Source organism: Numenius arquata, chromosome 2 (genome assembly GCF_964106895.1).
Source record: "Numenius arquata chromosome 2, bNumArq3.hap1.1, whole genome shotgun sequence".
Taxonomy (NCBI): Eukaryota; Metazoa; Chordata; class Aves; order Charadriiformes; family Scolopacidae; genus Numenius; species Numenius arquata.
This window is the reverse complement of record NC_133577.1, coordinates 42608077-42622017: the sequence shown is the minus strand read 5'-3', so window position 1 is coordinate 42622017 and position 13941 is coordinate 42608077. Positions and strand designations below refer to the sequence as shown.

The following is a 13941-nucleotide window of genomic DNA, read 5'->3' as shown; positions in this document are numbered from 1 at the left end:
AAATATTATCTTGTTAAGATTTTGCAACAGCAGAAGTACAACCAAGGGCCATGAACGCAAATATTTACTGAATCTGCATCTTGCTGAAGAACATATATATTTTGCCACACATTATTATAATTTTTGCAAAGGGAAAAGCCATGCACACATACCAAAAGGCAGGAACTTTCTCGCTGCTCACTGAGGCTGAAAACATGTACATCCCTTGATGGGGCAGCTTCTATCACAGCAAGTCATTAAATGTAAAGAACTGACATAATGAAACCATCTCTACTTCCACTCCTATACTCTTGCCTGCCATTTGAATATCTATGAGTTACTTTTCCTATATTCAGCTACTTCACCAGAGAACTCTTCTTGCAGAGCTCACCCCTCTAGCACTGGACCTGGCAAAGAGATACGGACCCTTTTTGCAAAGGCAGGTGTTCCAAGCATGCTTAGCTTATTCTGGTATGTATAACGTCATTCAGTCTTCCCACGTCTGAAGCATTTTCCATAGAAAATGTTAAATCCAGATCATCAAGTTCAGAGGCTAAGATTAGACAGCTAAGTTTATAGGGTTCTTTTATACAAAAGGATTCTCTAAATCTACAGTGAAACAAGAAAAAGAAAAGCATTTAACAACACTTATCATACTGAAAGACTATCTTGGAGTTAAAAAGTTCCCCATACCCAATTGTAACAATCCATGGAAAACCTCAAGCAGGATTCCTCCTCTGGATGGCACTACATCTGTGGGAACTCAGAGAGATGCCATCATTGATGGTACTGAACCTGCAGGCTCAGCTTAAAGACTGCTAACGCTAAACTGTTTTTAAAAAGTCTGCTAACTCAGGTCTGACTTTTTCAGTAATAGTAGGGCCTCGGTGTTACTGTAGTGCTGTCAATTCTTTAAGTGCGTAGACAGAGCACAAGGGCAAGGAGAATATTTTCAGAAGCACTGCAGTGAGAAATCCACATCCCAAATTTAGATAAACATAATAACACAAGGTGAATGTTAATGAAGTCTGCTCCTTTTTTAGCTAAGATGCATGATATAAACAGCAAATATTTCAGACAAAGTGAAATATCACTATTTTCCTTTCAGTCGTTCTTACAACTTTTAACAAACTGTGAAAGACATGATTTAAGTTATATAAGCACAAAAATTTCACGAGACAAGTGATACAATTCATAACGCAGAGAAATAAATGCAAAAAAAGAACACATTTTCTGATACTCCACAAATATTCAGAGGAGGTTTAACACACAAAAATGGAATTTCTTCAGCAGCACTGATTAAACTCAAGATGAGGCAAGGATCTTCTTTACAAAGTAAAGGCACCAACTCTTTGTAAACACGTACTCCTCTCACTTTAACTGAGAAAGCACTCAAACGATTCCGTGGAGGCAACCTGTGTGGTAGTGTTCCATCGCCTGTAATTACTTCCCGGTAGAGATATCAAAGGCCTTTCTCCTCCTTTTGACTGTATTTAATAAGAAGTGTTGGGTTGGTTTTTTTTTTTTTCAATTTATCTAGTGGGAAACTCTTTAAATCTCCCTGGAAATGTTACAATGAATCTGTAAGACAGTGTTTTCTCTTATCCGCCTTCTGATACCTATCAAGAAGTTTCAAGGCAAAAGAAATGTCAGATGCCAGTCTGAAACACACACGTTTGCAGTCATCTCTTGTTTTCAGTATTGTGCTATAGACAGTTTCCCAGAAGGAACCACTGGCTTATATTAAAAATACAGATAAAATTAAAAAAAAACCCTTCTGAACATCCTCCAGCAGTGCAGCTACCTACTTTCTAACTTCCCAAATGCACTAACAAAGACTGAACAAGAAAAAAAATTGGATACTTCTGATCGTGACGACTGTACTTCAGGATTCCAGATTTTTTCAAGTATGCATCCTTAACGTACATGTCTCCCTAGCACGGAGAGTAGTCACACAGTTCTTTACCAATGCAACTGCAAAACTTGAAAACTGTTAAAACAAGTATTCCGTACAGAGGTGAATTGTTTGCATCTTGGGCAAAATGAACTGAACATCTTCATAGTTTCCACCGCACAACTATCACCAATATCACCAAACACATTTTACTACTCATACACACAAACCCAGTGATTACACTAATTAATATTGTTCAGTATCCAACCAAACTTGTGCGTTTCTAAGTCACCTTCTTTCAGCTTCATAAAGCAGACTGAATTTTTAATGTAGTACTTTCAGGTTCTACAGGACTGTCAACTGGTACCTGGAGAGGGGGGAAAAAAAACAAAGGAGGAATTAAACTGTTATTCAGCAGAAGCTATTCCCAACCTCAGTATTCTTGGGTAATTATTAAGTTAGACTCCGCTAGTGTATGTAGTTAATTAGCCAAATTAGGCATTTATAGAAAGCCCTATTTTCACTTCTCTCTCTAATGAAAAGAAAACCCCAAACCCACAGAACTGACTTTTTTAATATAACTGTAAAGTATATATTTACTGCATATAGATATTTATCACAAGATTAATTTTCAGGTTTTTTCTCCGTTACATTAAACACAGTAGAAACTTGATGATCAAGGTTTGGTATCAAAGTGCTATACTACCTTATTAACATAGGCAGCTCTCAATTATTTATGGTAGTATCAGGGTGAGGATGCCAGGCTTTTGTTATATCCTGGCTAATATAAATAAAGTTGTGTGACAATCTGAGCTAATTAACAAGGTGATAATGGAAAACAGACAAGTCACGGACCACTGCCCCCACTCAGCGTGCACAGCCCTAAGATAGCCCCAACCCAGGCTGGCAGACCCACAGGACGCCACGCTGTGCACACACGGCTGCACAGGTTTCAGATTCAAGTTAGCTCATAGAGCACCAGCTTGGCAGTTCCTGAACCTTGTGCAGACACTAACAGCGTGCACCTGATCGCAGGATGATCAAAAGCTGCTATATATGTGAGACACCTACACATAAAAAGAAGTGCAACAGAGGATCTTGCACCGACTCCAAAAAGCTGCTTCATTATCTTGATCCAAATGATCAAAAAACCCACAGCACTGAAAAAAAGTTTCCGACAACAGCCTTATCTCTACTAGTAACTGTGTTAATTTGGAAAAGCTGCTGAAACATGGTCTTCAGACCTCCTGAACAGCAGAAAGTGCTATGCTCACCCTTCATTTAAAGTGAGAGGGTGCTCAGCGGAAGAACAGACCCAGCTCTCCATGCAGCATGGTATAGAAACAGCAGTGTGACTTCTGTTCATCAGACCCTGACTTCACTTAAAGGGACTGCAGGTATTTTAAAGAAAATATGTAGTCTGTAACACAGCCTCCTAACCCAATACACAAAAAGGCTTCACAATTTACAATGATACCTGAAAATACGAAAAAGCGAGATTCAAGCAATAAAACCAGAGATTAATATTAACCACTTAAAATTCAGGAAAATGAGAGAGTAGAAGGTCTTTTAGTTTTTTTCATGGGAGCTAAGGGGAGAAACAGATATCTGAGGGCAGCTTCCCACATGGCTCTGTTGTTCCAAACCAGCAAGGACACAGCCATATAATAAGTTTTTGACAATTACGCTTTTGCTGTTAATATTATGCCAAGAGAAGCCAAGCATTCAAGAATGCCAATACAATCACGATAAGAGTCACCACTTACAGCTTTAACATCCAAATTCATAATCCCTGAATTCACATTGTGTCTTCGCAAATCTGATTTTATTAAGGCTGAAACAAAAAAAAGAGAAAGCTGGTTCACAACTTTGCAATGACATGCATTTCAAGGGAAATGTTTGTATAGCGCAAGCACACAGAAGCTGCTTTCAGCACATATTCAAAATACCTCTATTCACTCTGTTGCAATTTGAACTTACTGACAGTTTGAACTTGCTCCTCACAAAGCACATGCAGACAATGACAATAAGAGCTTTTAAACCATAAGTACTTAAAGCAAAGCCTGGTTTTAGCACTTTCAGCACATTTGTAAGTACCAGCATGTGTAAGTCACTGATACAGTTCAGGAATACATCAGCAGTTTCTTGCATTTGGAAAACTGCAACCTGTCTCCATTTATGTATTTGTTTACATATACTATACTACTCTGGAGATAGACATCTGCCTCAAATTCAAGACATGACTCAAGAACGGGCCACAGATGTCTGTCCATATATCAGCATTATCATCCTGAAAACAAAGGGTGTGTGCACAGCAAGTATTTAAAGTGAAAAACAAAGAACGAAAAAAAATCCAAAACCAAACTCTGCACTTAAACTTCTGTAAGTCCAGAGAGGAAGCCACATATTTAAATCCTAGATGCCTGTGTGAATTTTTCGATGTCTATCTCAAAAAAGAAAGCCTCCATATTTTTACATTAAAGAGAAATCATTACTTACATTTCTAATTAATTACCTGTTAAGATAATGCCCACAAAAATCCAAGCACAAAGAAAGAGGTTTCCTGCACGAGGACCATAGTCTGTTGTGAGTTTTCCTTGAACAAGTGTAAAGACAATTCCAAATATCTAGAAACAAACAAGTTACTTCATCAGGATCACACAGAAAAGAGTCATCACTTTACCTTGCAAAGTTTCAGGATACATCTTAGAGAAACCAAATTAAGAAAATTAAGACTACAGCAATACACCAGAGACTTAGCAGCCAAGTCTAAGAAAGCCACCTTAGATTCGAGCAGAGTGACTTTCCTGAACATTACTTCACTTTAAGAAATAAAATGATATAACCTGTGCTGATGCATTAAGGAGACCCGAGGAAGTGCCTTCAGACTCTGGGTATGTAATTTCCACAGCAAATTCAAACCCAAGTGGCAGATAGCCAGTCATGAAGAACCTGTTGAAGAGGAGAGTAAGAGGATGACAGGTGTGGCCTTCATCTATTACTACAGCTCAGAAAATCAAACATAAACACATGGTATTATGAATTAGCTTGTATTCTGAACTGTTTGTTTTAAAGACCTAACATGATTCGATACTTGCTTTGCCTGCTACGTTCCGCTGACCTCACCCAACAATTTTAGCCGTACATCTCTCTTTTTAGGACAAACGTATTTGTCCTGTTCCCCATAACCACCTGCACTCCACTCCATACATATGAAACAACCTTCTCTGACCGCAAGCCACTTCATCCTTGAAGCCAATTACTTTCAATGAAAGACATACACAAACATCAGTATTTGATCAGCCCAAAAATCCGTGCTGGAGGACAAAAAGAGATCATTAGTAGGGAGTGAGGCTGGACACTGGAATGGCTGCTAGAAGCTGCTGTGGGGATCAATGGATGACAGAAAGAGCAGGGGCTTAATACAGTTGATGTTGGTTGGTTGGTTGGTCTTTAAACTGAAATTCTCAAGACATTTCTGGCTCTTCCTTGACTGCTATGTCTGGATACAGCGCTATTCCCTCAGCACCTTTTAGATTACGTATCTATGAGAAGTGCTCATGCTCTTCTGAGCAAACAAAGCACCCAGCACATTGCTTGAGCTATCAAAATATAAATTAATCAAAACGCACAGAAACCAGTCTTCCTAAATTTGCCCAGTTAAACTCTAATCACTTATCCACTGGTCAACAGAAAGATTCAACTTCACTGCAGACAGCTTTTTGAACCAAACAAATTGACCACATACAGATTTCTGTTAGGTCCATAAAAATGTTAATGAAGTTCACTGAAAAGTGAGTTACTTTGGATTTATTCTGATGTAACAGAAGGTGAAACCCAAGTAAACCCTATCTGTACTGTGAGCTACAAGCATAGGTTGAGAGCATGGCAACAGAATATACAGTAGAATCATTCAGTTAAAACAGTTAAATATTGTTTCTGAACAGAACTGCAGTAAGTCTTCTAGTCCTCTTTAATTGCTCACCCAAGTATTCCTCCAGTCACGAACACTACTATAAGGTATCCGAGGTCCAGGGTGAAAGTAAATACCAGCAACCCAATGAAAGAGAGAACGTAAACAATCAAAGTAGTTTGCCTGCAACCCAACCAAAAAAAAAAAAAAATTAAAAAAATTAACATTGTTAACATAAGGTCATAGTACATTGCTGAAGCATCAAAGAGTAACATAAACCTTACTTACTCTCTAACAATTGACATTCTACAGCTAAAAGATTTGCTTCATGTAATTCTGACTCAAACATATCATGCCATGAGAATGCATCCCTTCCTGAACTCTTTATTGCCTGGATTATATGGCTGCTTCACTCAAGGCTAACAAGACTTACTCAGACTCTCAAAGAGTGGACAATCACAGCAGATACTATTATCTTAAGGCTATTTTAGTTCTCCACTACGTTGTACCTCTTGGCCATTCTGCAGAGCTGACCGTAACGCAATAAGTGAGCAGCCAAATCGAACACTATTAGCAATAAAAGTAAGCCTAAGAGGCAAGTCAAACAAATCTCATTACAACGTTCTATTTATTTTAAATCTGGAATTAGGGATGTCATCCAAAAATATTAAAGCACATATCACTTATAAATAAGCTAAAACGCATGCAGAAACAAAGCCAATCTACAGCATTAACATCCATTAGGTTTCTAGAGCTCTTGCACATAATGTACTAAGAGTCACAGGGGAGAACTCCACCTCAAGCAGCGCTCCAGGGCACTGCTCACTCCTAGGGGGCACCACACCACAAGTGATGGAACTGGGAGCTCCTACCCCAGAACAGAGTTCTACTCCGTGGTCATCCCCTGAATTAAAGCAAATGTTATACTTACTAATATGACCAGGAGTAGTATAACAAAAACAAAAAAAACACCCCAAAACAAAACAAAAAGGGAATCCATCAACTGTCCATTTTACAAAACAAGGCAGAGTAGGTTTTCAGCCTTTATGCTTTCCTAGGTGAAGGAGACCACTGGGCCACCTGGCCACTGTATGTAGGACATACAGGGCTTTCCTTGTTAGCCCTACACTCCTGAAGAGACAGGAGCAGATAGAAAAACCCCTCGCGCCTTTGCATTCTCCTGTCTCATTTCTTTTGGCCAAGAACCAGCCTCAGAAACTAGTCTCCATCAAGGCCGCTAAAAGATCAGGGATGAACTGCATCATCAGTTCACTTCAGCCCTTATGCTGCAGTATTTCTCTAATGCAATTGCACCGCTCTCCTACCCCTAGCCCCATACATGCCTACCCACACTTACTTGTATGTTTTAGTGTAATCCAGCCACAAACCACAAATAATCGAACCCACCATTCCTGCCACCACCAGTGTCAAGCCAATTCTCCCAGCGTTCACTTCTTCTCCCTTTCAACAAATATTTATATGGTGCTCATTAATAACTTGCTTCCACTCAGAGTCAATTTCAGACCTCTTGGCGGTCATAAGCGCAAACAAACATTCCTATGTCTCCCATAGCTGTATGGTAGCGGGATACAAAGGAAACCACAGGTCTGAGCGCACATAGCACCTACATAACAATAAACATCACCTCTGCAAATGTAAACCCAAAGAAGATCCAAGAAACTTACCTCATAATGAGTTACTATCATCTGGTTTAATAATGTGGAGACAGAATAAAATGCCCCAGTCATAATACCTGCAGTACCAAAAGAAAAGCTTCAGTCATTCCAAGTGTAGCCCTGCAGATCTGCTACCTCAAAGAGTTAATCTTCTCATATTTAAGACTCACATCACAGGCAAAACCTTTTATCTGCCAGGTAAAAATCTCTTCACCAGACCAACAAACGGTATTTTGAATCCTGTCAGTTTTTCCAGCACTGGCTGCTGAACATGTAAAAGTCTGACACTCCCTCCCCCATAAACAACCACCACCACAACTAAAACTCGATGTGCTTTCAGCCCACATTCAACTGCTCTGCCAGACTACAGCCAGACAGCAGCACTTACCGTAGCTGATCAGCAAAAGTACAAATGGAATGTTTCTGAACAAATTTATAATGGACTGCTTGTAGGAATAATCCTCAGGAGGCATAGTTTGCAGGACTGCTTGAGAGTGACTAGGAGGGTATTTCGGCTTTTCTTCAAACACTGGTGAAAAAGAAGGAGGAATTAATTTTGATTTGTCTTTACCAGACTAATGCTTTTTCTTTTTGAAGTGTTTCAGTTTGACGAATTTCCCAAGTTCAATTTGTGCTTTATAACACTTCCATAAAAAAAATATTCTAGATGCTCCTCACGGAAGAATCAAGTCACAGCCACAATGGATGCAACTCATTATTTGGTCATGTCTGATTGCTACCAACACATGGTCAAACACAGACTTCAACTGCAATGTGCCTAAACTTTCCTATCTGAATTGTAAGAATAACACAGGGAAATTTTATTGTACCGTAATATAGCAAAAAGCCTAAGCATATCCTGGGAAAGGTTGTTCCATGTGAAGCACAACACACAGTTCACTGGTTGTCGCTTAATCCTGGCACAACAGATAAGCGGAACACAAGTAAACCTGAGAAAGTGTAATTTGCCGACTTGGAGCCAAGTCAGATGCTTGAAGAGAGATGTTGTAAACACCCCCTACAGTCGCCATTTAAATTACATGAACAGAACACTTACCAACTCCTGTTAAGAAGAACAAAAGCGTGGACACTATCGCTGTTCCATAGAACATGATGCTGATGTTATGTGCCATTAGATCGAGATCATTATGCGTATTTGGAACCAAAACAGGTGGCAACAAAAACCCAATTGCAGTGCCAAGCTGTAAAGCAAGAAAAGAAAACAAAAAATCATTTTCCTGTGAACATAAAAATTAACAGAAATGAAAAGCCTTACCAGGTAGAATTCAGAATTTGTATCATAATAAGTATTAATAAAACTATGAAGGAAAAGTGTTCCTATAGTATCATACTTCTGAGCCATTTGCTCTCAATGACATTTCACAATCAGATCTTCAGTAACTCAGGTTTTAACCTTTTTATTTCTAAACTAAACTACAACCCTACACCTACTATATATATAGCACATTTAACAACTAAGCATTAAGGAAGTTGTCTTGCAGAAGAATCTTTCACAGGAAAATACTGTGCATGCACATGAATTTGTATCAGTCATCCTGCAACTGAGGGCCTAGAGATGACAGGAAACTCCAGCTACTCTTGTAGAAACGCTCTTCTCTGTCTCGATCAAAATGCTCCACTTGATGTCACAATCCTGCCACTACAGTAACAAAGACTGACGTGCAAGGTTTATTACAGAACTGATAGAGCAGAGACGAGCAAGAGAAAAGGAGCATCTTCCCTTAAGAAACACAAACCCAAAACCTACATCTGCAATCACTGCTAAGGAAATAAAGAAAAATCACAAAGTAAAGTAGTAGTGGTTTTGTATGCAGAGTCAATTCCAATATAATAACTGATTCTCTATTAAAAAGAGACAAAAAACAAGGACTGAACTTTTGGGTGTGTATATATATATAAAGCGCTTGAAAACATGAAGGAAGAACAGTCTTGGACTACTCTCCAATTTATCTCTGCTGCTCCTCCAAAACTAACCTGCTTTTTCACTGAATTTTCACTGAATTTTTTTTTAGAGTTGGAAGGCACCATAGATATCATCTTGTCCAACTCCCCACTTTTTAAAGTGTCAGAACATTTTTTTTTTTTTTTAAACTAAAGAAACCCTGCATCTATTTCAGGTAAAAAAATAAAATAAAAAAGAGCACTGAAGACTGTTACAGTAGCAAATCCAACCCTTAGAAAGTACTCAAATTAAAGGTGTGCCAATGCGTTTACAAAGCGCCCTTTGTGCGTATGCCCAACGAGGGTTTTGCTGCCTTTTTTTTTTTTTCCCCCCGCAGACCATCAGATTTACACAGTATCCAGTGCTCACCTGAAGAATTTGTCTCTCTTTATCCTCACCCTTCAGCATATGAACTCTACAAACAAGAACTGAATACACAACTACTCTTTTTCTTAAGGTATGTTTTTTTCCTCCCCCAATGTGAGCCAATACAGTACCCACAATATTCCAAGAAAGTCAAGCGATAACATTTTTCGCCTTTTACAGCTAGAAAGGTTAAGGTCAGAAGACTCGAGAGTTCCAATGAATCTGCTGTGCCCAGTTGAAGACGCTAAAACTTGCAGAAATCTGGCACTCCTAACAACCCTTGACAGGTACATTGCTGCATTCCCTGGGATTTGTGGTTCAACTGCAAACGATCAGCACCTCAACAGATAACAGGTGTGATCTGATTTTTGATAACTCTGTGCCTCCCCTGCCTGCAGTCCCCAGCCCTGTTTGCTGTAGCTCTGAAGTTATGCAAAATATCTGATAAGAAATCAGATGACGAACAGCCCATTTGTTTATAGCTACCCGATTCTGTTACGTAGTTCACTCTCTGCAATTAAAGAAGTATAGTGAGGTTGTATCACAATGCATATGCAGAATGAACTGCATTGGGATATACAGACAACATTACTTCTAACTCGCAAGTGCCTAATTTGTCATCCCGCTACTCTTTCAATCTAGCTTTTGAGAGGTTTGTTGGTTGTTTTTTTTTTTTTTATGAAACCAAAAACTGAGACCAGAGAAATTCTATTGTTTGACAACGTATCAGCAGGACTGGGATCTTAAGACTTCTGTAGCACGCAGCTCTGAGCTAGCAGGGCACAGCATAGCTGCAGAACAAGCCATTACCCTTTGGGCAGGACTGCCAGAAGGAGACGAAATACAGATTGTCAGTGGCTTTCACAGGTGTTGCCCTGGCAGAGGACCATCAAGCACATCAGCACACTAAGATCAGTCCTAGCTTCTGGAGGGGAATACGCTCCAGAAATAACTAATGTTTATTTTGTTCACACTTCTGCTCCCGTTTTCCTTGTCTGTCTTTCCCATGGTTCCTATCCGCGCAATCCCTGCGCTCCTGCTCCCATCCTGCACCACTTCAACACCTACATCTCAGCATCTGAACGAAGCATCAGTTTCAGACCCCAAGTTGGATCCTTGGCACTGTACTGCAGAACTCAGTCCTCAGTAACTCCTTGCTACTGGGGAGGACTGGTGCACGTCAGGAAGAGTAGAAATATAGCTGCCAGAGAAACCTCTAACCTGATTCCAGGATGCAAAATTTTTTGCTCAACTGCTAAAATAATCAACTAACAACTCCTAAAGTCTTCAGTTCAAAAGGGACAGCTGACTTATCCACTGAACACTTCAATGCCAAAAAAAAAATTGTTTTGGAAAAGCATTAGGAAAACTGTACACAGCCAGGTATGAGCTAATGAGCAACTCTAACTGTAAATATGTAACACTAATATTACTGCTGTAATAATCCAAAGTGCACGAACATAAAATTATTAGACTCACATGAGGAAAACCAAAGCCCTCGTTACCTTAATTAAACTGTACCTATAACCTTAGCCTGCACCAGTGATGCTGATGGGAATCTTAACATTCTGTTTCCACAGAAAAGCAGGGAGAGCAGCCAGGGGCGAGAACAAGGCTATGAGAGGAAAAGAAAACCCCATCAGCATCATATCTTCACCTGTGCTTTCAGATACACCCATTCCAGCTCTCTGAAACCCACCAGGACCAGGGAGCTTGACGAAATCCATGACTCAGTTATCAGTCAGCTCCCCACAGTGATGTGAACTATCATAGCATTACAGAAAACTTCATGAGTCACCAGGACATCAAGTACTGGCACTTTGTGATTTGAGGCCATAAAAAAGCAGGAACTAGTAACATACGTTGGCATTGGGGCTCTCCATGAAAGTTCAGGTACTTCACGCCCCTCCAGCTGAGGGCAGATTCAGTAAGATGAACGATGCCAAACACAAGAGGAAAAGAAAGAGGAGCAGGAGAGCTTCTGAAAAGGGTCTTGACTGATGTACACCAGGCAGCTGGCAGAAGTGTACAAGCTGCTACACATTGGTATGCAACCAGGGTCCTGCAAAGCCAGGCTGGTCAGGGAGGGTGGGATGTAAGATCACCTCTGTACTTGTCCCCTTTCCGTCACTTTTCGTCTCTCCGCTGCTGCCCATAATCATTTCTTGGGGAATGTTTTTTCCCACTTAAAACAACTTATTTTTAAATCAATGCCATGCCAAGCTCTAAGGAAGCTCACTGCTCCGAAGCCTCCCTTGACCCCCTTCCCCGCCGCCCTTACCTGGTTGCCCAGCACGGCCACGGCGCAGGCGGTGGAGACCTCGGTGGGGCCGAACCAGACGGAGGCGATGCGCGAGGGCAGCCCCAGGATGAAGACCTGGGCGACGGCGCAGACGGCCTGGGCGGCGAAGGTGATGGGGTAGCGGTCGGGGGCCAGGCTGGCACACTTCAGCCAGGCGCCCAGGCCGTTGAGGCCAGCTCCCAGCAGGGCGGTGAGCCGCAGGCCACGGGCGTCCAGCAGCCAGGTGGCGGGCAGGATGAGCGGCACGTAGGCCACCATGTAGACCATGGAGAGCCAGTCTATCTGCGTGAAGGAGACGCCGTAGAAGCCGGCGAAGACGTTGCTGAGGATGCTGTACTGGATCCACTGGAAAGCGTTCACCAGGGAGTAGCAGCTGAAGACGGCCAGCACCGCCAGCCGCCGCCGCGACAGCCGCGTCTCCAGCCGCCCGCCGCCCGCCGACAGCATGGCCTCGGCCTCCGCTGGGGCCGCCCGCTCCCCGCCGCCCGCCGGGGCCGCCCGCCCGCCGCCGTCCTCCGCCTCCTTGCCGGGGAGGAAGCCGTTGCAGCGCTGCAGGGCAGGCACGCCGGCGGTCGCCGGCATCTCCCCCTCCGCCGCCTCCTCCTCCTCCTCGCCGCCGCCGCCGCCGTCCTCCACCATCTCGGTCGTCTCTCCACCCAGCTTCCCCGGCTGTAGCGGCGGCGAGCGCAGCCCGGCTCCGCTTGCCAAGGTCACTAGCCTCCGGCTCCGCTACCCAGCACACGCCGCCGCCACCAGCGCCCCGCCTCGGCCGGCCCGGCCCGGCGGGGCGGAGCGGGAGGCGGGACCGGGGAGCGGGTGGTGTCTGGCCGGGCGGGGCGGTAGTGACATGGCCGGTGTGTTCCACTCAGGCGAGGCTGAGGGGTCGGAGGGTGGGTGTGGGCGGCTCGTCCCTCGCCTGCCTCCCGCTGGCCGCGGCGGGGGCACACGGGCCGCGCCGCACTCGCCACGTTCGGGGACAGTCACTGGGCTTCCCCTGCCGTGGCGGGCTTGTCCCTCCGCTGCGGCGGCGCGGGGAAACGTGCTGAGGTGATGGGAGACGGATGGGCCCAGGCGTAGGCCCGAACCGCGGCGCAGGGTGGCCCAGGGCGTCGTGCGGCCATCCCCGCCCTTCCGCTGCCGCCGGCAAAGCGTCCCTTCTTTCCAGCCGGCCTCTGAAGCCTGATTTGACACGTATCCCAGGGAACCGGCCCTCCGGCTCCCGTGGGGAGGCGGTTAGGCATCGCTGCAGTAAGCAATGGTCCCTCAGACCCCGCTCGCTGCACGCCTGCACCCCATCAGCGCTCGCAGTTCTGCTGCTGGGGACGCCGTACCGCAGTAAAAAGACAGGTGGTTCTCCAAAGGGCCATGGGAAAATATTCAAGTTTGTTAGCGATGTTAGAAGTATTTTACTGGCCTCTGTGGGAAATCATCTGGGGTATGCGCGTGCAGCAGGTAACACCCTGCACGTTGCTCACACGTGTGTCAGAGCCTAACCAGGTGTGCGTCTGTGTGCTAGATGCGCTGAGCCACCAGCCTTAAGCCCCTTCACTAATTATGAATTGGTATTTCACTCAAGATCAGGTGATCTATGTAAGCCACAGTTCCTGATCTTATTTACAGCGTGAATATTAATATGTGCACATGCTTCAGAAAATTAATTTGGCTGTGTTTGCTTTTTCTGAGCACTTAGCTGAGCAACAGCAGTGATTGCAGGCACCACGGATTTTCGGAGACTACTGGAAGCGAATCCTGAATTTGCAGATCACAGCTATGCCTTAGAGAACGTGTTTTTAAAAATAGTTACCTATGTCAGATTCGGACTCTTCTTGCCTCTTTCATTCTTACCAA

At 43.4% G+C, this 13941-nt stretch overlaps 1 protein-coding gene across 1 annotated transcript; it reads right to left on the bottom strand.

The window, feature by feature from the left end:
• Positions 1–1507: 1507 nt before the first annotated feature.
• Positions 1508–12732, bottom strand: FLVCR1 (FLVCR choline and heme transporter 1). The gene is made up of 10 exons (XM_074168664.1): positions 12073–12732; positions 8520–8664; positions 7851–7991; positions 7472–7539; positions 7144–7247; positions 5859–5969; positions 4720–4825; positions 4389–4500; positions 3640–3707; positions 1508–2240 (listed from the first exon to the last, which is right to left on the bottom strand). The coding sequence occupies exons 1-10, from the start codon at positions 12730–12732 to the stop codon at positions 2178–2180; spliced, it is 1578 nt and encodes a 525-aa protein (XP_074024765.1). The 3' UTR covers positions 1508–2177.
• Positions 12733–13941: the final 1209 nt, after the last annotated feature.